General features: G+C 34.5%; 1 protein-coding gene across 2 annotated transcripts in view; it reads right to left on the minus strand.

Annotated features, from left to right (window-relative positions):
- The window catches only part of PAN3 (poly(A) specific ribonuclease subunit PAN3), a gene marked incomplete at both ends in the record, with an annotated part of 117568 nt that overhangs the window by 76575 nt on the left and 16332 nt on the right, over window positions 1-24661 (minus strand). Inside the window, 4 exons of one of the 2 annotated variants that reach the window (XM_084234355.1) lie at window positions 1625-1786; window positions 15516-15586; window positions 17458-17524; window positions 18285-18406. In XM_084234355.1, coding sequence (XP_084090481.1) covers window positions 1625-1786; window positions 15516-15586; window positions 17458-17524; window positions 18285-18406 — 422 coding nt within the window. The remainder of the gene's footprint in view (window positions 1-1624; window positions 1787-15515; window positions 15587-17457; window positions 17525-18284; window positions 18407-24661) is intronic. The other variant, XM_084234356.1, reaches the window with a different exon arrangement.

Genomic DNA, 24661 nt, shown 5'->3' on the forward strand with positions numbered 1-24661 from the left:
TTTGCTATGTACAAAAAGCCAGGTATCCAATTTGGGAATCCATAAAAATAATGATAGAGACAAGAAAGGTATTATTCAAAATCACCATGTGGACTGATATTATCAGTTGGGTACTACTATCCCTCCAATGTCAGACCAAGTTAAAAAGGCATTCCTCATTTCCTTAAAGGAAAAGAACTATTTGAGCTATTTGAAGCATAAAATGATAGAAGTATTTGAAGTATCAGATTTAGATTAATAGCAATTCAACCTTCCACACACGAATGCAAATTATTACCAGCTGCTCTAATTAAAAGTAAACCATAATTCTGACATTTATTTATATTAACCTAATCATTTTCAAGCTGTGCTAAAAAGAGGTATCTCAAATCTGCCAATAGGATAAGGGGAGTAGTAGTGGAGAGGTCAAGTAGCTAAGTCTTTGCTTTCATCACTGTTTCACCCCACAACCTACAACCAGTAGTTTCTACTTGTATCTGTCTAATATGGTTAGGATCCAATTTATTTTCAGACATCCTTTATAAAACTGAAATATAATTCTAACAATCCACATCAAATCTCTCTCCTCTGATCCCAAAGGCAAAAATTCACTAAACTGTATTTGCTATTCATAATAACATATACAAAACTTTCCATTGCAATTTTAAATAGTGTAAATGATTATGTGGGAAAGCTCCTCCCTCCAGTTTTCCTTATCTTTAGAAAAATACTACCAAATTTTCAGTTGGGGCAAATACCGTGTTTTACAATATTCTGTTATATATCTTTATGCCTTTGTCCAAGGAAACACAGACATTGCTACGCTACAATACTGAACAGACCAAAATATTGTAGAACTTCCTAATAATATAAGGTTTACGACAGATGTAAAACCAAGCTATTAATGCTTTATGATCTTTTCTCTGTGTGGTATATGTGGGATTACAAGCTTTTGGCTAGCATATACCATAAATACCAGTTTACTCAGAGATTTTGAGAGGGAAATTCCAGTAAAATTAAAATTGTAATTAATAAACTATATTATAAAATTACCAATTTTTTAAATTGAGACTATAGGAAGTTCAAGCCAAATTTAAACTAAATATAATTTATTCCATAAGTAGTTCAGAATCTTATACAAAGGCTAGACTGTGGGTTATAAAACTTTGTTTTAGTTTTATAATGTAGTTTCATAATGTAGACTAAAGTCTACCTGTATTAAGCCCATGACATACTACTGAAGTTGGCTATAGAGCTAGCACTTGACAAGCACCTGACAAGATTTTCTGTAATAAATTTTATAATAGCATTTTTTAAAGTAGCACCCATTAACTGTGTGTATTAAAGGGCCTGAACTTAACTCTTAGCAAAATACAAAAGAGAAAAATAAATTTAATAAATGGATAGGGAAATGTACTACAAGCAAAGAAAGCTGAAAAAGCTACCAAACAAAATCATTTAGTTGGTTAATGGGACACTAATCTTACTTTGATTTTAAGAAAAGAAAAGAAATCAACTAATCAACTAAGAAATCAACTAATCAATCACAGCTAAGTCAGCCAATCTCACACCCACCATCCCACATAGACACAGAAAGTAGCCAAGATATTCACTTTCAAAAAATGTCTAATAAAGTTATTTTTACCTGTAAATTGTTTTCTGTGACTCTGTTCCACCAAACCATATTGATGGGTACTCCTGATTTACACCTGTCAGCAAGGCAGCCAATAGGGTTCTTTGCTTTTCGTGCCTTTGATCCCATCGGAACTAGCCTCTCCTCCAGCATCCCCAGGCGATACTTCCTTGGCTAGGAAAAAGAAGGAAAGAAACCAGGCCACTCCTAACATCCCTCACACTAATCTAAACTAACAGAACTAACATATAGATGACATCAGGAATGGTGGAATAGGAAACAAGTAAAATTTCTAAGACACTCCTTTTTAATGTCCTTATTACCACCCACCATTTCCCACCCCATCCCCAAATACACACCTCCAAAATAACACACAATCCTAACAGGATAGACAACATTATATAAAGTAACAGATGTTTTAGAGAAACACATATAAATCTGACTTTATAAGACTTTAATAAATAAAAATTAACTTAGCAAAGTAAATGCTTTGCAAAACTTTTTCCACTGACACTTACCTATTCTCACTGTAATATGAAGAAAGAGCTTCAGAGGCACAAAATACAGGTAAAAAATCCTCCAAACTGTATCTTTTTCTACTCCCCATCTTACTACTTCATTTCCTACTGTGAACTACCCCACTTAAAAGAAGCCAATTCCTAAGGAATGGATTTTTAAAATTTTTTAATTCTATATATATTGGGTCAGAGTACAAGTCACTCTATGTAAAGTTAAGCAATCAATTTAATGTACAGTTTCAAACTTAAAAATACATGAATTCCATTGGCCTAATAAATAATAATTTGAACACAGATATAATTAACTGTTCAACAAAAGCATAAACTCTTTGGTTAACGTTATAATAAAGTTAGTAAGCAATCTTACTAGTGGTTGGCAGGTTTTTGAATACATGAAAGTTCATCATGTCCACCATTTTACTTCTCCTAATTATAGCAAATCTGTACTAAATTGCATCTCAAAGGAATTTTTTTTTTCTTTTAAGGAATACTGATACATTCTTTGGATGGTATCCAATTTTTTTTTGGGGGGGATGGTATCTAAATTTAAGGCTTGAAATAAGAAAATCTATGTTTAATCATTGTTCTATCATAAAACTTCTGAAACACAGTTAAAGATGACTTCCGCAAAAAAGATGTCATAGGCAGATATATAAAATATACAAAAATATTTTCCAGTATAAAGTCAACCAATATGAAGATAATACTTTATTTCTAAATTTCAAATCACCCTACAGATTATGCCTATGTAAAGTACTATAGGCAAATTAGATTCTCCAATCCACAAAGGGCCTCTGTCTGCTATGTTGTCTTTAAGTTAGAATAAAAAAAATTAAACTTAAACTTATAAGAAAGACAACTAAACTACTACCTACCCACCCAATAATTACAACAGTGGGTAAAGTTTCATCAGGCTAAACAATCTACCTTTATGCAATCTTGGGCCAATTCAATTTCTCTCTATGCCTACATCACAAACAACTTTTAGAGACAAACATAAAAATGTAGCCTTATAATGTGATTACATTATAAGTGACAGAATTTTAAAACAAGTCATTTCCGTAACATAGTTCACAACTATAAGGGCTTTAATGTACAGCAAAAATAATATAATCTTAATTAAGCTTCACTAATTTGAAATTTAAATTTCAGGAAATGTCTGGGCTAGAGATTATTCTAACTCTATGAGAGAAGTTCAGCACATCAAAGAAGACTTAAACAAAATCACAACCTGTTATACAGGACTTACACAAGGACACCTAAATTCTAGTCATATAACTAAAAGCAAAGAATTAATGTCTTAAATTATCTTGTTATTATAGTTAATGAAATGTTTTCTAATAGTAGTGATGAAGCAACACAGAAAAAAAAAGTTTTAAATAAATCCAATGTCTCAATGTCCCTCCCCTACATCTTTTAGTGTGTTTTTTGTTTTTCCAAAGAGGTATTTCTCTTCCTCTATCCCATGCCCCCCAAAACTGTAATTAGCCTATGGCATTCCCACTTAGGTAGAAGAAATTCCAAGTATGTGTGATTATAAAGGTCAGTTTCTTCAACAAACAGGGAAAATCTAATCCAACAATAAAATTTTCTGTGGTAATGAATGAAGAGACCAAAAGTACCAAAATAATTAAAAATACCATTAGAAGTAACAGAAGACAAAATGACATCTGAAAAGAGAGTAGCGATAGCAAAATGAGGCAAAAAAAATTACATTCAGAAATCTCATTGCAAAGAACATAAATTATAGTATCTCACCAGTAAGCTAATTTCCAAATTATCTGAATTATTAACAGATCTCAAAAAAGGTCTATTTTCAACTAAACATCTAAGAGCCTACTTTGTACGAGGAATTGTTCTAAGTATTTAGACAAACCAGTGATAAATAAAACACACACCTTTTCCTCAAAAAAAAAAAAAAAAAGATATAATCTAGTAGGTAGCACAGTCGTGCAAACAAACTCCTTGTAATATAATAAATACATATGTAGTCAAGATAACAATAGAGCAGAAACAAAGAAGTCTTCGTGGAAAAGGCAAATGCCTGCAGTTTTAAAGAAGGGTGCTAAGAGAGGGAACAGGGAGGTATCTACTGTAAACGAGGAAAAAATGTGTACACATAAACATATGACAGTGGTACTGAGGGAACAATACAAGTATTCTGTGCACTATTAGTAGAGGGTCAAGCAAAAAAAAAAAAAAAGACATTTTTAACTTATGTCAAGAAGTTTGGGCTTCATTTCAAGGACAATAAGTAAACACTGAAAGCTTATGAATGAGAATTAAGCTGGAAACAGGTAGACAAAGTAGTGTACTCTGGCAGTAATCCACGTTAAGAGTTTTTCAACCTCAGTCTTACAAACTTTGGATAATTCTTTGCTGTGGTGTGCTGTCCTGCGCACCATAGGCTGTTTAACAGCAATACTGTCCTCTACCTACTACATGCCAGTAAAACCACGGCCTCAGTTATGGCAACCAAAAATATCTTTGTGTACCTTGGAAGGAGAGAAACAAAATTGACCCTAGTTAAGAGTCATTGGTCTAGGAAAGGAGTTATCTAAAGAAAAATGCAATGGGAATCAAGAGGGGAAAGATCTGCTAGGTTAAAAACAACTATTGGTGATTAAAAGAAGGAGCAAAGGGAAACAAAAACGTCAGATGGAAAATTAGGAAATAAAAGAGGCAAACCATTTTAGAAGTGTTTATTTACTCCTAATTTTTAGGACTGTTTTTTTTTAGTCAAAAAGCCTATATGCATACACACTTTTTCAGTCATTCATTCACGCAACATTTCAGCATAATATTCTTTGCCCTTCCTAGAAGTGCAAATATCTTATTTTTTTCCCCTAAAAAAGTTCAGTCTAGCAAAAGAACAATCTATAAATTTCCACTGCTTGTATGTAGTTTAACTTTACAAGTAACAGAATAATTTCAATGCACTATTATTTTAGTAATTGCAAAGCAGCATCATTTCTACAATGCCTCATAATATTGGTCATATGTTAATACACATTATAATATAATCATTATCAACATGTTAGAGAAATCAAATTATAGTCCTAGTATTACTCGATGTGTCACTATGACAGGGGGATGAGTGTTGCTGTGGCCACATGGGAACAGGAGCCATCTCCCCAGCTCCCACTTCCATATTGTCAAGATCTCAAACTCTCTAGACTACAGCTACCAGCATACCATGAGCTGGACTTGTGCAATGGGGGCTTCTGGGAAAGAGAAATGAGTAAGGTTGATATATATATTGGTGTGTATATCTATTGATGTATAACAGAGAGGAGATAGAGACATATGGGAGGCTGCTCCTGGTGTTTTTCTTTGCAGTTTTAACACCATTGGGCAGTAAGTATCTTTAAAGTCAACAGCAATTTGGTACCCTGACCCTCTGGTGGAATCAGCTTGTATTCTGACCCTCTTGTCTAGCATTTTGACCTTCTTGTCCCAAACTAACCCCTTACTTGGATTTCTGTCTGGTATGTGCCTTGGACTTGTTCTCTTGGCCACTGTGCATGTCTGGGCCCTGCCGGATCAGCTGGGTAATAAGAGATAGATGATTCAGAGTTTAACTGGGAGCCTGTTGTTTGAAATCTTTTCCCTTCTCTTCTTTCCCCCCTTCGTCCCCTTTTGAACTTCTCAACATTAAAAATCTTGGAGCACACACAGAGTCTGCTTTATTTGCCTCTCTGCACATAGGTGATTAAATCTTCTAACAGATTTTTCCTTTAGGTATTTGGGGTCCCTGGGTAACCCTCAGTTTTTGCCCGGTATCAGTTTCCAATTCCCTGACCAGGAAATGTGCTTCCAGTAACAATTTTGGTGCACTGGCCAGGAAAGAATAAGCACTACGAGAAAACTTGATTTACATGTAGACTAACTACAGGTGTGAATGTGGCTTTTGTTTCTGTAGTGTGTTTGTCAATATCATTTCAAATATGTATTATTTGTTCCTAGCGCTTAGATCAGAGAAACTGGTTTTGACCTTGTGTACACTTTGAGTACATGTCTGCAACTCATTTCTAGTTACTATTTTAGAGGTTTGATTTTATAGAAATCTTTCTCTTTAAATACTTCACTTTGCAAGAGGGTGTCTGAAACTATGTGACAACATTCTCAACTTGCTAAATCTAAGAGGGCATCTAAACCCTTGCAGAAAATTAACTTCTCTTTTCCCCTTGTAAGGTCTAAGGTTTTCAAAATGGTGCCCATTCCCATAGCCATGGCAATTATTACCTCCCCTGCCATCGTGACACATCCTGCAACAGTAAGACAAAAAAATCTTCCAATGCACTGAATTAAAAGAACTCCCTTCACATGTCAAAACATAACTACACTTCCACTATTTGTACTCTGAAACAATGAATGATTATTTAAAGTTACTATGAATGACACTTTTATTTTTTTTGTTCTAGATCAAATTTATTTATTTTTTAAAATATTTCATTTTATATAATTCTTATATCATTTTTCATCTTTGTACAACATATGCATTTTCATTTTGGTTATATTCCCCATACAATTGCACCCTCCCCCTTATTTTGACTCTAGTTCTTCCTCTCCCATCCCCTCCCTAACCCCCCCAGTGTGTCTCTGGTTTATAGTTGCTTGTTGATTTTGATTATTAGTTTGCATTGATTAGTCTTTTTCCTGGGCTCTTATTTTGGTTTTCTAAATTCCTGCTATGAATGAGACCATCCGGTATTTTTCTTTTTCTTTCTGACTTATTTCGCTGAGCATGATCCCTTCTAGCTCCATCCATGTTGCTGCAAAGTGCATGTGTTTATCTTTTTTGATTGCTGAGTAATATTCCATGGTGTATATGTACCACATCTTCTTGATCCAGTCATCTATTTTTGGGCATTTGGGTTGTTTCCATATCTTAACTATTGTAAATAGTGCTGCTATAAACATAGGCGTGCAGGTGCCCTTTGGAATTACTGTTTCTGTGTCATTTGGGTAAATACCTAGGAGTGGAATTGCTGGATCATATGGAAGCTCTATGTTTAGTGGGCAAGAAATCTCCACACAGCTTTCCATAGTGGTTGGACCAGTTTGCACTCCCACCAGCAGTGCAGGAGAGTTCCTTTTTCTCCACAACCTCGCCAACATTTGTTGTTGCTAGTTTTTTTTAATATGTGCCACTATGAATGACACTTTTAAATGATTTGCATTAATCAGAACATCTTCACATACTTGGAAAACAGGACACATACATGAAACATTATCTTCCTTTGGAAAATGCTTAATGAATATATTATTTAAGTACTTTTTTACAATAACAACTCAGCAATTCATCTTCTACCACTCATGAGGATCTTGGGTCCACTAACAAAAACCTCTATATGATTTGAAAATAAACCTGCATTTCTTCTACAATGTCTTCTGATAATTTCCATGTAATCCTCAACACAAGGAAACACCCCTACCTAATTTATACATTAGGTGTGTCAACACATCTGGATTTTAAAGACTCTTACACCTAATTAACCTAAAATAGTAAATCCAGACCTACAAATCACTATAGCTTGGGCTCAAATCAATTTTTTCACAGTAAAAGACTTAAAAATCAAAAAGAAAACAGGTCACCTTCAAAGAGTAAGTTGTATTTTGTTCATTACCCTTATTTGTGGACTTTTCATAAAACTGTATTAAGTTCTTTTCATTTTCATTGTTTAAGGAAAAACAAGCCCATTGAAACAGGATGGGTAAGAAGGTCTATAAGAAAACACTGTCATTGTTAAAAACTCTAGGGCATGTAAACATCTGTAAATAAAAGAACTTTAAATTTGTGGAATCAATACACAAGTAATACATAGGATGAAAGGATGAAAATAGAGGATGCTGCTAAGTAAAAACTGATCTAAATTATAACAAATACAGTGGACCATGATTTATATATACACACAAACATAATTTTAAGGAAGCCTACAAAAAAGTCATTACTTCTGTTCTTTGAGCCTCAATGTTACAATGGAGTTCGTCATCAAAAATGAGATTAGGGCCTCCCTGGTGGTGCAGGGGTTGAAGACGGCACTATCAGGCTATCAGCAACCACTGCAGCAGCCACTGCAGCAGGGGCCCTATACCTGGCTGGCTAGGGAGCTAGCCCACATGGTGCAGCAGACTTCTCCTGCCTTGCTCGATGCTCCCCTCCACAGTGAATTTCAGTAGATCTGCCTGTTCTGTCCCCCACTTTCTTTGGTGAATCCTCTCACCTCCCCACCCCCACACCTCTGGCTTACACCCCAGTTCTTGTATGCATAAATAAGTAAATACATCTTTAAAAAAAACAAAAAAGAGATGTCATTTTATTTTAAAAAAAAATTAGATTAGTTGTGGGGCCTTCCTGGTGGCACAAGGGGTTAAGACGCAGCACTATGGCGGTATCTCCAGCCACTGCAGCATCGAGTTCCATCCCGGGCCAGAGAGGTGACCCACATGGCACAGACCTCTCCTGGATTGCCCATTGCTCCCCTCAGCAGTGTATTTCAGCCAATCCCCCTTTTCAGTTTCCCACTCTGTCTCTGGTGGGTCCTCTCACCCTCACACCTCTGGCCTGTACCCCAGTTCTTGTATGCATAAATAAATAAATCTTTTTAAAAAACGACATTAATTGGAAATTTCGAAGTAATGCCACATTCAATTTCTAAAGAATTGGAACATCAAACTGCAACTTCAAATATTCTCTTTTGCTTTAGGATGGAACCGAAATACAGGATGTGAAGAAATGAATTACCATAGCAAAATTATTAAAATACTTTAAGTTACAGTGGGTTTTTTAAGTGAGGCGATTAAACTACTTACTGTAATGATCATAAAGTTTTTATATGAATTTCAATACCTTTCAAAACCAACCATCACTCTAAAATGCCTTGTTGGTAAAAGGTTTCCTTTTAATTTATATGTGTTTCCTTGCTTAACTTCAATCTTGAAATGAAGCAGATTTATCTTTAAAAATTTTCTTTATTAAGAGAGACCACAGGTCCAAAATGAAGTCACCCATGCTAAACCCCAAGTCAACAAACTGAGACTTAATGCCTAATTTAATTTCAGTTTCAACTACTCCCAGGGATGGACTCCCCTACACCAATCAATGTGGAATTACCTGGTCAATCTGGAATTACCTGAGGTAATATGCCTCATAAACTATCCCTTCCCCAATCCCCTTCCTATACAGAAAAGAGACCTTGCAACAAATAATCTGTTCTCTGCTATTATCTTTCTTGTCCCACCCCCTACTGCCTGCAAGATTTTTCATTTTGTATAGCTCGTTGGAGCTTCTTTATCTCTGCTAGTTAAGATGCTGACTAAATCATAAATTACTGAATAAAATTTACTCTCCTGTATTCTGTTTTGTGATACCATAATTAATCTAAGGTAGTGGTTAATCAAAAGTACTCTTACACATTCAGAAACAAACATGTTTTCAAATTGTAAAATTATAAGCATGGGAAAATACAGCAACAATTAACATTTGAACACGCATTTTATGATGATTAACGTACTTACTCATAATTCTGTGAGGTACTAGTATAATACCAACATTACAGATGAGAAAAGTGATGGTTCTGAACAGGTTTAAATAACTGCCTATAATCTCACAACTAACATAAGATCAGATCCCAGAGATTGTATGTTTATGTATGGTATTCTGCTTCCAATTCAAAGAACTCTATTGTAAATTTCATAATATTCCTAACATCGTATAATCTTAACATTATTCTCATTAATTCTAAAATAACAAGTATCAATTCCTAAATGAGTCAATCTCTCTTTGAATCTATTTGGCATAAATCAGATCAATGAGAAATATAACTACAGAAACTTCATTCAAAGGAAATTAACCAGCTTCCCCCTGCCTATTTGCATAAAGCAAAGAGAACAAATCTTAATAAAAGTAGTATTGGGAAAATTACATAGCTTTGGTTAAATTTAGCTAAAAACTTAGGTTAGCATGTTTAAATTCTAAATTCATCTTTACTAATTCATCCCTGACCCCTACTTCCTAGAAAAATAGGAATGAACCAGCAATAGTGTCACAATCTTAAAAGCCAGCTACTACACTTTGCAAATACAATCACTAGAGTGTAAACAAACCAACCAGAATTATCTACTAGTTCCTAGGTCCAAGCAGTAAATGCAAAACTATTGTGGTTTTTCAAAATTATCATTATTCAGTAAGAACTAACTCAAAGTACTCAGTTATAAAACTAGATAATAACTCTATTACATATTAAGTATAAAAAGCAAGCTGTCTCAGTTCATGGTTAAATATGGTAGTGTCAAACACAAAACCACACCACCAAAGACCTGAAAGGAAAAGCCTCCAAAACAAAAATCCCTCATGAGAGCCTTTAAAATCAATCAATAGAACAAAATGCTCTTGCAATCATAATTTTCAAAGAATATTGCTTCAACAAAATCAAGTAGATACTACACAGAAAGTACCAATTAGAGTAAGGAAAGCAACATGATTGAACCCATCATTTGATACAATGAAATTTATTCTCTTCATTCCAAAGCACAGTTTAACACAAGCATGGAAGTTCCAACTGGTATACTCTATTTAACAAGAAAATAAAATAAGCTCTTTCAAAGTTGAAGTCTCTTCTACAGCAACTATCATTTTTTAACAAGTTTCAAACTAATGTTACTAGCAAGACAAATTAAAAATAGAGCGAGACTGACAGAAAACAATAAGAATGTCACATTTAAGTCTTCCAATCAAAAAACTATATAGGAAAAAGAGAAAACATACCCACTTGTTAGGGATAGTTGATTACTAGACATTAGCAGTAAAAAAAATTACAATAGATTCAAATTACATTAAAACAATGACAGTTCTTTCCATTTAAAATTATTAGCTCATCAGATAGGGAATTACCATGTTATTTTAATAAAAGTGAGTTTAATATTTTGTTCTTTCTTAATATACTTAAAAAATAATCAGTAAGTATGACATTTCAAAGCTGACAGTATAAATTAAAGACACAAAAGTAATTAGTGAATAAATAGGAATTCAATTCAAACTGCTTGGCTCCTAACTCTAAACCCTAATGCCTTAAACATTATTCCGTATACTAGATTGTTACTATTTCTAGTGGTGTATCTTTGAGAGAAATAACCTCAGCAGGAGGCTCTGAGCAAGCTAAAAACAGGACAGTGGGTGTTCTCCTGCTTGTAGACCTTGGATTCCAAGAACTCTACCCAGCTTCCCTAAGAGACCCATACAGCTCTAAATCTAAAACCTCTCCCACATTAGGCTTAAGCTGGAATGGCACACATTTCCTATCGGTGGCAAATGGAGATGAATAAAGGTTTAGTTTACTCCAGTAAAAGAATTAATTTGGAATTTTAAACACAATCTTCCATAGAAACATTACTGCGCAGTATTCATGAGTAAAAGATACTGATGCAGCTGACCTGGAAATCAGTAAGTATTAAGTAAAACAATATTTGAGAACATATATAAAAAATTTTAATACAATGGTTTTACAGATATAGTTTTAGATTATAATTTCCATCTTCTCCATTTTATACTCATTTTTTACTTTTCCTGAGACCAATACTTGGTTCAAAGGATTTACATTCTAGAATACCTATACCATAGTCCCATTTTCTCCTATTCAGCTTTCTTCATAAAAGAATTACACTGTAAATACTATCCAGTTTCTTTGTTATTCCGTATTTTGTTCCCTAGACTACAAATAACAGAAACATCATCAAATTAATGAGAAAAAAATATATGCATACACATATATATGTATATACATACACATACACATATATCATGAGTAAATAGAGCTGTTAGACAGAGGGATGGATACTCTTAAGATAGAGAAAAACAGAAAGGGAATTCCAAACTGATATCAAACAGGGAAGTAAACAGTATAGGCGCTACTACTGAACTTTTTCCTAAAACAAAATAATCCAGAGCTGTGTCTCCATTACCTATATCTCCCTACAAATTAGGTACACAAGTCAACCCCCTTGAATTCCACTTTCCTCATCCTAACAAAGAGTTTTAAAATAAAGATCAGAAGAAGTAGGTATGATATTTCAGAAATCAGTGTCCCCTGACTTCAAAGAATTTAACTTGCTATTAAAGTCTACAAAATTTAGAAAAGTGAAATGTGTTATCTCACTATTAGAAATAAAATGCAAATATCCACTAAAGCTGCATATTGACTGAAGGCAAAAAATTAAATGGCAGGCACCAGAGCCTTTTTGCTTTAATGAAGGGAAGAGGCAAAAGCTGAATAGGAAAATAACTAGATGGCTAAAAAAAAGGAGGAAAGGGTCAAGAAAGATATAAAAAGACGGAGCCAAGAATGTCAGTTCTGAAGACTTCTTTCTTTACCTAGGATTTGTCTCCATTAGCTGTGATTACCCTGCATAGTCACAGCTTAGGAAGAATAGTTAGCAAGATACCATATTCATTTATGAATATCTGTATTTAAACATCTAATTCTGTTCTAAAGACAATTTGTTCCCAAAGGATTTCTAACCAACATTTCACTTCTATCTAAATAACATCTGTGATTCACAGTAACTCTCAAGTTGTTTCTGATATAGCAGAGCTCAACTTTATCTGTTTTACTACTACTAAGTTTTCCTCATGTATTAATCTCTAACATGTAAACTCCCATTTTCAACAAAACTCCATCTCCTGTGTTCTGGAAGACTTTCACAAAGAGTACAACATAGGCATAACTCAATTTCTTTCACTACCATTCTTGATCAACAATAAATACACACATTTTCAAATAATGGCTACTTTTCCTATCTACAAAATTATGTATTCCTAATATGGAAAACGAAAAACTCAGTACTTCTCAAACATCGAATATGAAAGATTCCTTTTTAAAAATTTTCTATATATCATGATCCCACACTTTTGTGACATAAAAATCACTTGTTAGAAAAATCACAAATTGGCAAAGCACAGTATTATCAAATTACTACAGAAGTTTCTTAACATTTACTTTCAATGTTTTAACTTACCTCTCCCTACAGACAGGTAACAAAAAATTCACAGACTAGCCTGGTCTCCTGACACACTATGAATGGTAGTGTCCTCAGGCGTAAGCTTAGTATATGTCATTCTCAGTAAATATGATTTATCTACCTAGCTATGAAATAGTAGTAGGATCCTATCAACCTGTTCTCCAATATCATTATGAAACAAAAATGACCCTGAGTAATCATAATAGTTTCCTTAGATCAACCTAGAACTGTATTTAAATATTTACACAAATTGAGTTACTTTCCCTAAAATCTCAACAAAAGACTCACAATGTTTTTGCATGCAATATTTTATGTCAACAGTACTTCTAATACAAAGAGATTTTTAAACCTCTGAATTCATCTATTAACAATTTAAAATACACGTAACTTGCACCACATGGATTCTTAACTATATAGCCCACTACTGGGAAAAATCCCCATGTGCATATTATTATCTTAAATGTAAATGGCAAGAAAATTTGGTCTTTCAAAGATACACAATATGAACCCTGAATTTCCAAGTAGAGACTAACACGTAGGTCATTTCAATTTAGACAAACAGTGAGTTCTGGAGATGAAGGATACCACAAGCCATGCTCAAGCCATGCTCATCATTACACACAGACAGGAAGATTACAGGCTAGAAAAGTGGCCCCAACATGACAAAGCTACATATCCAGTACCTCAATAATTCAGTAGAGTGCTCGTTTTACTATATTCACTGCTTCATTAGGATATACTCTAATATCTCTAGATACTGAGGTCACATTTGTGGTAGCATTTCCTTCTTTTATTTTCCTTTACTAAAATAAATTTTAAAAGAATGAGACTGTATCTTCCTCTTTCTAATCTCCAAGGATTTTTACTCTTTTCTCAAAAATAAATGTCAGTAGTTCTAAATCACACATTTTAATTTTAACATGCATTCTAACCAACCCTCATATTAGGAATATTTCAAAGGTTGTCATTCTAATTTTACTTTATACTTATATATCAAAAATGCTATTACATTTAACTGATTATTATTTTGAAAATATGAAAACTCCTAAGAAGATAACTCCTAAGGCTACTTAAATAAGGCTTTTTCTTCCCACCTACCCCCACACTAATTGGCTCCAGACAACTTGAATTAGGTTGTACCTACTTTTCAGAATTTTACTATTTCTCTCTATACTGATAGGATTTGTTTAATGTCACTTTTCACCACCAGCAATGAGTCGGCTTGAGTAAAACACTATTCCACTCCTAACTACATATTAAAACTGATCTAACAGTATAGAAAGTAAGAGTGTGTTAGAATAGTAAAGAAAGCAAATGTGTTCTTGGTAAGAGCCTATTGGGAAATCTCTAAATTTAAACCTATACCTTTTAGTCTTATCACTTCTAGTTGTTTAAATGTATTTTATAATTACCACCTTGTCCTCATCTATATGTTTCAAAATGGACATAACACTAAGTATGATGTAACTGACACCTGATCCCATAAAATTTTTTGTCTTGAGAATGTCTAATTGTGAATTTTATTTTGTACTATCCTCTAATCAGAAAATTCCTAAAAGCATGTTTATATTAACAGGCTTATATCAGTTTTCTAAAATTAATATTCTTTTTTCTTTCAGGTCTTTCTTTCATTACTTAGGAAACTGAATTATTTATAACTTTATAGTAATTTCTATCAAGATTTAGAGCCTCCTGGACATCCTCAGCTGTTACTAATCTAACCAAAAATGTCATTTTCTCCAGATTATTACTATTAACATGATTCTCATTAATCAAAAGCATCACGCTAGAATATAGTTTTCATTTCTACTTGTCACAGACTCAGTCCCTAAAAAAAACTCTGCATGGTCTATCAACCTCAATTCCAAAAAGATTAAATTTCTAATATGAAGGAATTTTAAACTGGCTTTAAACAGTTGGGTCAATTATGAAAAGCTAAAGATTTTAAGTTTGCCTTGTAATAAAGAGTTTAAATTAGAGGAGAAATCTTAGAAATTTAGACAAAGCAGTCAGCAGATAAAGCTAAAACATGACTAATATGCCTATAATGGGTCACATCAACAACTGCATTACATTAGACAGTGTCTTAAAATCAGAACATGTTAAGATAAAGAAAATGAGCAAAGGTAAGCAGGACTTCATCTCTTTACCAAAAAAAAAAAGTCTCCATTCCATATAAAGATCATATAAAATTTTATATCTAAGAACTATATAGCAAGGAAAAGGGTAAACAAACAGCAAAAAAAATATATAGTTCATAAAAAACCCTCGCCCAACTTATGAGAATATTCACCACTTTGTAGGTAACAATCCCAATATCACTTCTAGATTCTACTTTATTGCACATAAATTTTAATTTCACCTACCTTTCTTCTCTGAGAGATGTTGAGGCCACCAAAGTCATTAAACAAGGATGAAGCAGGTGAACTTAGAGGATCTGTGGAAACAAGTTTCCACACAAACAACTCAAGTAACCCACAAATCTAATAACACGACAATGATTGTAACAGTAATAAAAACCATATACCACGAAAAGAATTAAATTCAATGACTATTAGATAATGGATGTTCAAATATTTCCTTAGTGGATGAAACACAAATTGGAGAATACTTCATTCAGCTAATATTCAGCACATATTTACTTAGAAGCTGTACAGATTAAGATGCATCTGTTTACTTAGAATCAAAGAGATAAAAAAGGAAAGATGACTCTTAACCATGTTATTAGGAATGTATTTATGAAAGAAGTCTAACTGTTGCAATGTTTTTGCATTCTTGAGATTACATCATAAGCAAAACAACACAGGGGTATAAAGGGTAGGGTAGTCAACCATACTCTGGGGATGAACTTAGAGTTTAAAAACTTGGGCAAGAACTTAAAACCATCAGCTCTACAGAATATTCCTTATTTTTAAGTCTATCACCAGATATTTGACATTCTTTACTAAAAAGATGAGGTAACTTAAGTTTTTAAATGTGGAAATATTAATGTTTCAAAACACGAACATGAAATACAAAGACTTTATAGGTTTCAAGTTATATTACTTTGCAGCCAGAAATTACAAACAAAAGTGTATCTGTAAATTGTTTCTCACTTAACAAATCAGAAGTTTCAGAAACATATGCTTGATACACACTGAAATATTTATCTTCATTTCTGACCTTTAGTTAATCTTATATTTCTAAATAAATTATCTGTACCCTAAAAGATACCATAAATATTCTCTTTTAAAGGAAACTTACAACTGTGAAGTCCTATGAGATACAGTAAATATTCCTATTAAGCGGAAACTTAAATCTCTCCTATAAATCACTGCTTCATTTTTCATACTTCTGCCTGGATTTTTCCAATCTAGACCTTCATTCAAATTAACATTTTATATAACTAATTACGCAAAGCAGCTAATAAATAGTAAGATACAAGGTATTTTTATATAATATATACACTCAAGGCACTTAAAAATGGGTATATGGGCAGCATCCTTTATGCTACCTTATTTTTTCTCCCTCCCGAAGCCTATGCTAACTTTGATAGTATTTAAAAGTAGCATATAAACAATAGGAATGTTAAAAATTTAGTATACTACTATAAATTAGTTTCAAACAATTTTATTCATGATTAAAATGCTGCTATTTCTCTCAACAGCAAAAAAAAAGTCTTGAAATTTTCAAATAATTATAGATATTTGATACACATAAATATATCTATCACAGGAGAAATCCATATTCAAATTTTTATTCTCACCATTATTAATAACTGCTAACATTTTATTGATGTAAAGCATTAATACTCAACTATAATACAATTTTCTTAAATATTTCTGAACATTTACTTTTAAAGTAAGGTAAGAAAGATATCTTGAAATTCTATATCAGAAGTCTTAAAAACACGATAATCTTTAGAACAATAAGTCTATAAGTGTTTCTAAAAGAAATAAGTCAAAATATAAACATTCATAAACACAGACCATCATTGGAGTATAGTACTTCAAAAAAAAATACAAGCAAAAACAGTTAAGTAAATTATGAAAATATACAGTGGACTTCAATTTATAATGATCAAGAAACAACAATAATTAAAAAGGTATTTAATGTGATCCTTATTATATTTAATATAAGAATGTTTTGGAGTCTAAATCTTAATCATTATCTCTAAGTATCTTAGTAATTATCTGAATATGAAGATAATAGATCATTTTTATTTTCTTTGTTTATACCTAGCTATAATTTTCCTAACTTCTACAATATACATGTTATTTTTACAGTCAGAAATATATATGTATAAAATAAAATGGCACCAACTCTTACCATGGCCTGCATATGGCTTGGCACTGTCATTTAGAAGGCTTGGGGAGCTGCTACTATTAGTCATTCTCTGAAAATTAAATATGTATACATAATGTCATTGAAGAGTACTGAATTTAGAATAGTTAACCAATTAAGTTAACACTGACTTTGCTTCTTTCCCTCCACTCCACCTTTCACAGTGACACTTGAATCTTGTAAATGTCGCTGTTTGGATTATAATAATCTATGCAAAAACTTCCAAATTCTCCCATTTAACCATCAAATGAAAATTTTACACTCTAGCCAGGTATTTAAAACCAAAGTTTCAGACCTATTTTAAAATGAACTTCCATAATGTATTAGCCTGTACAAAAAATAAAACTAAGTTTCCTTGTCCATAACATAAATTCTAGTATCCACTGGAGAAGATACGAACTATGTACAGTCAATAAATGCTCTCTAATATCCTTCCCAAAGTGTATTAGCCATCACAACCTTATAGATTGTATAAAAGTAGGCTATTCTCTCTTCTCTAACACGTGTCAGACTTTAACACACTCCATATCATCTATGGTCTCTCCATCCTGAAAGACCCTTTGCCCTATACCCACAAAACACAGGGAAGAGAGAAATTAATCTCCTTCTATCAATCTTCTCCTTACCCCACTATCAACCATCCCCAACCCCACCTGACAGGAGGATGACTTAACTATGTCTTACCTACCCCATCACCTCCTAAAATCCTACTCCCATTCAACAAATTTATTAATAAATGGGGACTCTAGATAACCTCCCCCTTTATCCCTGAAATAGCTTCAGTTTATTCCATATAAATGTACACTAAATACCTGCATCAAAGGATACTTTGTTTCTACAGGGCTTCCAAATCCATTGACTCCAATAAAACTGGTACTGAAATAGGAATCTGTGAGACTTGTATCACTTAAACCACCTCCATCTATTCCAGGAACTGAAAGAGAAGGAAAAGTCAAATATTTAAATTATTTAAAAACACAAAACACTGAATATAGTTTCTGTGTTCCTAAATAAGTTTTAAAGTCTCAAATTTCTGTCACACTTATTTTTACCTACTCATAATAAAAGGCAGCACACCAAATAAAATTGGCTCTACAATAAAAATGTTAAACAATGCCCAAGTTGACTGATTCTTCCCCACAAAGATAGTAGTTTATTTCATATTAGTCACCTAAGAGCCACTAAGCACAACATGAATAAACCACATTTGCATTTTCAGTTTCTCATTTCTTTAACTTTGCAAAAGGACATTAGAATATAATCCACTGTAATTTCTCCTGTGACTCTTCATATGGTAAACAGAGGCAAGTTTCTTAGAACTGTTTCTCATAACACATCTTATGAAACAGCAGTCTCAAATTAAGGTAATTCAGTAAAAACAATTCTGCAGTAGTAGCAATGGGACAGAGTTTAGGAATATTGACAAGTTGTTGATTTTAGGTTAGGAAAATAAAGAATAACTGTAACTAGTAGGGTAATCCTTCACATATCAACAAAGTAATGGTCAATACATACTGACCATAGACGTCACTTCCTAGTGAGTACTTGGTATATGGGTATCTTCTCAATTCTTAATTAAGTACAGTGCCTTACACTTTACAAAGCACCTAAGCTTCAAGTACGATTGCCTTCTTTCAGGCAGAAGTAGTGGAGAACTGTAATGAGAACCACAAAAGTATTCCAACTCCAGCTAACAAGTCAAAAAAATTGCTGATAGGGCCTCCCCGGTGGCGCAGCAGTTGAGCGCTGGGTTGCGAAGCTGCCTGCAGCCTCTGCAGCGCCGGTTCGATCCCCGGCTGCTCCCGGGCAACCAGAGGAGGGTCCCGCATGGCGTGCAGACCTCTCCTGCCGCCCACTGCTCCCCTCAGCAGTGTACTTCGGTCCTTCTGCCTGCTCTGGTCCCCGCTCTGGCTCTGGTGAATTCTCTCACCCTCCCACGCTTCTGACTGTACCCAGTGCTTGTATAAATAAACAAAACTTTAAAAAAAAAAAAATTGCTGATAGTTGGATGGAGGATGCCTATGACCTCAGTGTTTGTTTCCCCTAAAATTCATGTTGAAATCCTAAGCCCCCAAAATGATGGTATTATGAGGTGGGACCTGTGGAATTTGCCAAGGCCAAGAGAATGGAGCCCTCATAAATGGGATTAGTATTCTTATAAAAGAAACCACATAGAGATCCCCAGTCCCTTATTCCAAGAGGGCACAGCATGAAGCAGGAAGTGGGTCTTCAACACCACCACAGGAAATCTAACAGTGTCATGAACTGGTAGGTAATTCCTAGCCTCCAGAACTGCTAGAAATAAATTTCTGTTGCTTATAAACTACCCAGTCTGTGACATTTTGTCACAGCAACACAAAATGGACTAAGACATTGAGTCTCCCTGGAAAACAATCCGAGGTAATTTTTATTGCCTAATTCAAAAATTTATTTCTCAAAATGTGCACAATGAAAATGTATTTTTTATACTCACAGAAAGATTATTTTTAATGGTTCATATCTACTAATTAGTGATTACAATTTCAGACACCATGGCTGAAAAAAATAATCAGAAGCACCTGAAGACTTAAATGCAAAAGCTATTCATCATTATGTGATTTATACATAAGTACTGTGTGATTTTAATAAGAAACTAGAAACAATGGGAAATGCCCAACAACACAGGAATGATTACATAAATTCTAATACTGAAAGAATACTATGAAACAGTTAAAAATTGTAATTAATGTCTGGGATTTATTTAATATTCTAGCAAAACAAAACCTGGAAGGAACAAAGTAAGACCAACAAAATGATGATCATTGTTGAAGTTGGGTGATAAAGATTATACTCTCCTTTCTGATTTTCCATAATAAAAGTTTGGGAAGGGCCTCCCTGGTGGCTATCAAGCTATCAAGGCACTGTGGCATGAGTTGGATACCCCCCCTCAGGGAGTTAACCCACATGACACAGCAGGCCTCTCCTGTCTCGCCACCTGCTCCCCTCCACAGTGTATTTCAGTAGATCTTCCTTTTCTGCTCCCCACTCTGTCTCTGGTGAATCTTCTCAACCCCCCCCCCCCACTTCCCTCACACACACCCCTCTGGCCTATACCCCAGTTGTCGTATACATTAATAAATCTTTAAAAATAAATAAAAGTTTGTGGAAAATGAGGCTAACAAGACTAAATATTGGTATATGTCATAACTATTTAAAATGTGAAGTGAGGGCCTCCCTGGTGGTACAAGGGGTTAAGCACCGCACTAGGAAGCAATCTGAAGCCTCTGCAGCATGAGAGTTCAATCCCCGGCGGGGCCAGGAAGCAAGCCACATGGCGCAGCAGACCTCTCCTGTCTCACCTGCTGCTCCTCTTGGCAGTGTATTTCACTCAGTCTGCCTGTTCTGCTCCCCACCCTGTCTCTGGTGAATCCTCTCACCCCACCCCCACCCCACATCCCTGGCTTGCACCATAGCTCTTGTAAGCAGAAATAAATCTTTAAAAAAAAAAATTGTGAAGTGAAAAGGGAACACATTTTTCTATTAATAGTGTTATAATTATGTGTGTTTACACACACAGAATATAAGACTGAATATACCAAAATGTTAATATTATCTGTTTGACTGAAGGTTTGTCTTTCCTCTAATGATATTTCTACAATATATCAATAGTTGTTTTCATCATCATATGATGATGACTTTGATAACAGCGGAATCAACATGGAGTGAAGTTCCTCCATTTCACCAAAACCCTTAGGGAATGTACTCTTTCTTTTCCTAATAGAAAGGCTAATTAAAAAAGAGTATTATTCCAGGGCCTCCCCTGGTGGCGCAGGCGGTTGAGCACAGTGCTGTGAAGCTGTCTGCAGCCTCTGCAGTGTCAGTTTGATCCCGGCCAGCCGATAAGGGTTCCACATGGCACGGCAGACCTCTCCTGTCTTGCCCCCTGCTCCCCTCAGCAGTGTATTTCGTCAGTCTGCCTGTTCTGTTCCCCACTCTGTCTCTGGTGAATCCTCTCACCCTCCCGTGCATCTGGCTTGTACCCTGGTCTTCTATAAATAAATAAATATTTTTTTTTAAAAAAAGTATAATTCCAGAGTATAATTATTTTTAATATCAACTTTTCATTTCAAACCATTTTTTATTTTAAATCTAATTTCCTCTTTTATTTTATACAAGCTCAAACAATAAAGTATTGTTGAGAATGCCAGAATTCAAATATCTATGTCAATGTCTTACCTTACTAGACTTTAAGCAGTAAATACAGCTCTAAGCTTAACAAAATTTTATTTTAAAAAAATAAATATTAAACTGTTATCAGGGGACAATAAAATAATCTTATAAACTTATAGGTTTAGTATATGTGCTGCCAAAGCATGCACAAACATCATACTTTTAATAATACTTTATCATTGAGAAATTGAACTTGTCCTAACATATATCAAATTTCTGGTCGTTCCACTGTATTAAAATTACTTTATATTCCTTTAGGATATACACCTCTGATAGAAGAAATTGTATGCTTCCTAACAGAGGAACAGCTGACTGGGCTTCATTGTTTTTTTTTTTTAAAGTAGGGGAGGGAGGAGGGCTGAATATGGTAGTAATTAAGGGTCCATCCATCTTTTTTAGTTAAACATTCTACACAAAGATGTGAAACTGTAAAACAACTTGAAGAAAACATAGGGAGAAAGCTCCTTGACAGTGGTCAGCATCAAATGCAAAATTAAACAAGCAAGACTACATCAAACTAAAAGGCATCTGCACAGAAAAGCCACTGGCACAATGAAACAGGAACACATGGAATGGGAGAAAATATTTGCTGACTATGTATCTGACAAGGAGTTAATATCCAAACTGTATAAAGAACTCACAAATCAATAGCAAAAAAAAAAAAAAACACAACCAAAAAACCCAATCCAATTAAAAACTGAACAAAGAACTTTCTATGTCCAAAGAGGACATAAAATAGCAAACAGTTACATAAAAAGATGTTCAACCTCACATATCATCAGGGAAATAAAAATCAAAACCACAATGAGTTATTACCTCACACCTGTAAGAATGATTATCACCAAAAAAGACAAGCAACAATTGAACCATTGTGCACTGTTGGTGGAATGTAAACTGGTGCAACCACTATGGAAAACAAAATGGAGGTCCCTCAACATATTGAAAATAGAGTTACCATATGATCCGGCAATTATACGTATGGGTATATATCAGAAAGAAATAAAAACACTATCTCAAAGAGATGTCTACACCCCCATGTTCACTGCAGTATTATTCATAATAGCCAAGGTATAGAAACAACCTAAGCATCTACTGACAAATGAAGAAAATAGTTGTACACACACACACACACACACACACGAATATTATTCAACTAATAAGAAGGAAATCCTTCCACTGTGACAATATGAATAAACTTTTAGGGCACTATGCTAAGTGACATAAATCAGGCAGAGAAAGGCAATTACTATATGTTCTCACTTACATGTGTAATCCAAAAAGCAAAACCCAAAGAAATGGGGAGATGGTAGTCAAAGGGTACAAACTTCCAGCTCTAAGTTCAGTTCTAGGGATCTAAAATACAGTACAAATTAACAAATTGTATTATATATCTGAAAGTTCTTGAAAGAATAAATCTTGAAAGTTATCAGACACCAAAAAAAGGTCATTATGAGAGGATGGAGGTGGAACTGATTGCTGCAATCATGTTATAATGTATGTATTAAATCATCAGGCTGTACACCATATATATATGGTATGTCAATAACTGTCAAAAAATTCCACGCATATACTCGATTTTCTTGTTTTAGAAAGTTATAGTTTTTGAAGGAAGGGAATAGGAATTAGTAGTTAGGATAACTCAACATATTATTCCATTCTATTCTCAATATTAATACTCAGAACCCTGTTTAAATAGGAGGCAAGAGTGTGCAACCACGCATATGTCAGAAAAATACAGAACCCATGATACCTTGTAAGTATTTCCTTCTCCAGCAGAACTGAGAGGTGGTACAGTCAAGAACATATCGGCGAGGGGTACAAGGAGAAAAACCAGAAGTTTCTATCCCCATGAACACACAATGCCTTGTTCTGTGTCAGAGTAAATTTTGTCTGCGGTTTTACAAACAGATTGCCTTTTTGAGGATGACTTAACTGTTGCCCAATAACGTGCTCAGAGATAAACTCCAAACTCCCCATACTCCTGGAGAGTAGAGAAGTAGATGAAAGGTGCTCACCGAGTCAGCTTCAGTTCACCAGTTCTCTGCCTCTCCTGGAGCCTACATTAAGCTTTTCTCCTGAGTTCAAAGTCCCCAAAATAGGTTCATGTTGATCTCTCAAGTACTTATTCAGAAACTTTTGTTTGTCCGGGACTTTGCTTCATCTATGGTAACAAGACTGCACATAGACCACCTATTAAAAGATGAGGATTATTTCAGTGCATTTGTGTCAGCCTCAAGCAGATTTCACCTTAAGGCAAACCTGTCCTGCAGCAATGCTGGTCTGTGATTCAATCCACTAAGGACTAATTCTCTAAAAAATGCTCTTATCACTACTGCACTAAGTCTGAGAGAAGAGCTAGCTGTAGAATCGTGCAAAAGTATGTAAAACAAGTTTTGGTCAAAGGCCCATTTCCCGTTCCAGGCTATCTGAAGAACTCCTAGAATTACAAACTACAACAAATCTGTAGAGAAATGGAATCCAGGCAAACTAAGTGTCCTCAGTACGTTTCTTGCTCGGGATCCCGTTGGCATAGTGTATCAGGATCACCGTCCTTGTATATGTCCTCTGGTATCACCATTTGCACTCTCCCGTCTGTATATCATCCAATTTTAGGTACTTGGCCACTGCCATGTGGTTGGCTCCACCTCCAACATCACCTTTCTCCTCCCTTTCTGAATTGCGTGCCCCCTCTCCAAAATCTCAGCCTACACAGTCTACCTCTTCAGCTATGTATGTTGAAGCTCCTTATGAGTTCTCATCCTCTGAGTTCCTTACAACCTACAATTCTGAAATTAAACCTCGGAGGATCCAGAAAAACCTCAGATACCTTGTATTTCTTGGACCAAAACAGAATTTCTGGCCAGGGTAAAAGAATTTCCAAAGATTACCAATCACCCTCATAAATTTGCTGATCAACTTAACAACATAATGCAAACTTACCAATCTGGTTTTTCTGACCTTTCCCAACTAACTCACACAT

Source organism: Talpa europaea, assembly GCF_964194135.1.
Source record: "Talpa europaea genome assembly, chromosome: 6".
NCBI classification, from domain to species: domain Eukaryota; kingdom Metazoa; phylum Chordata; class Mammalia; order Eulipotyphla; family Talpidae; genus Talpa; species Talpa europaea.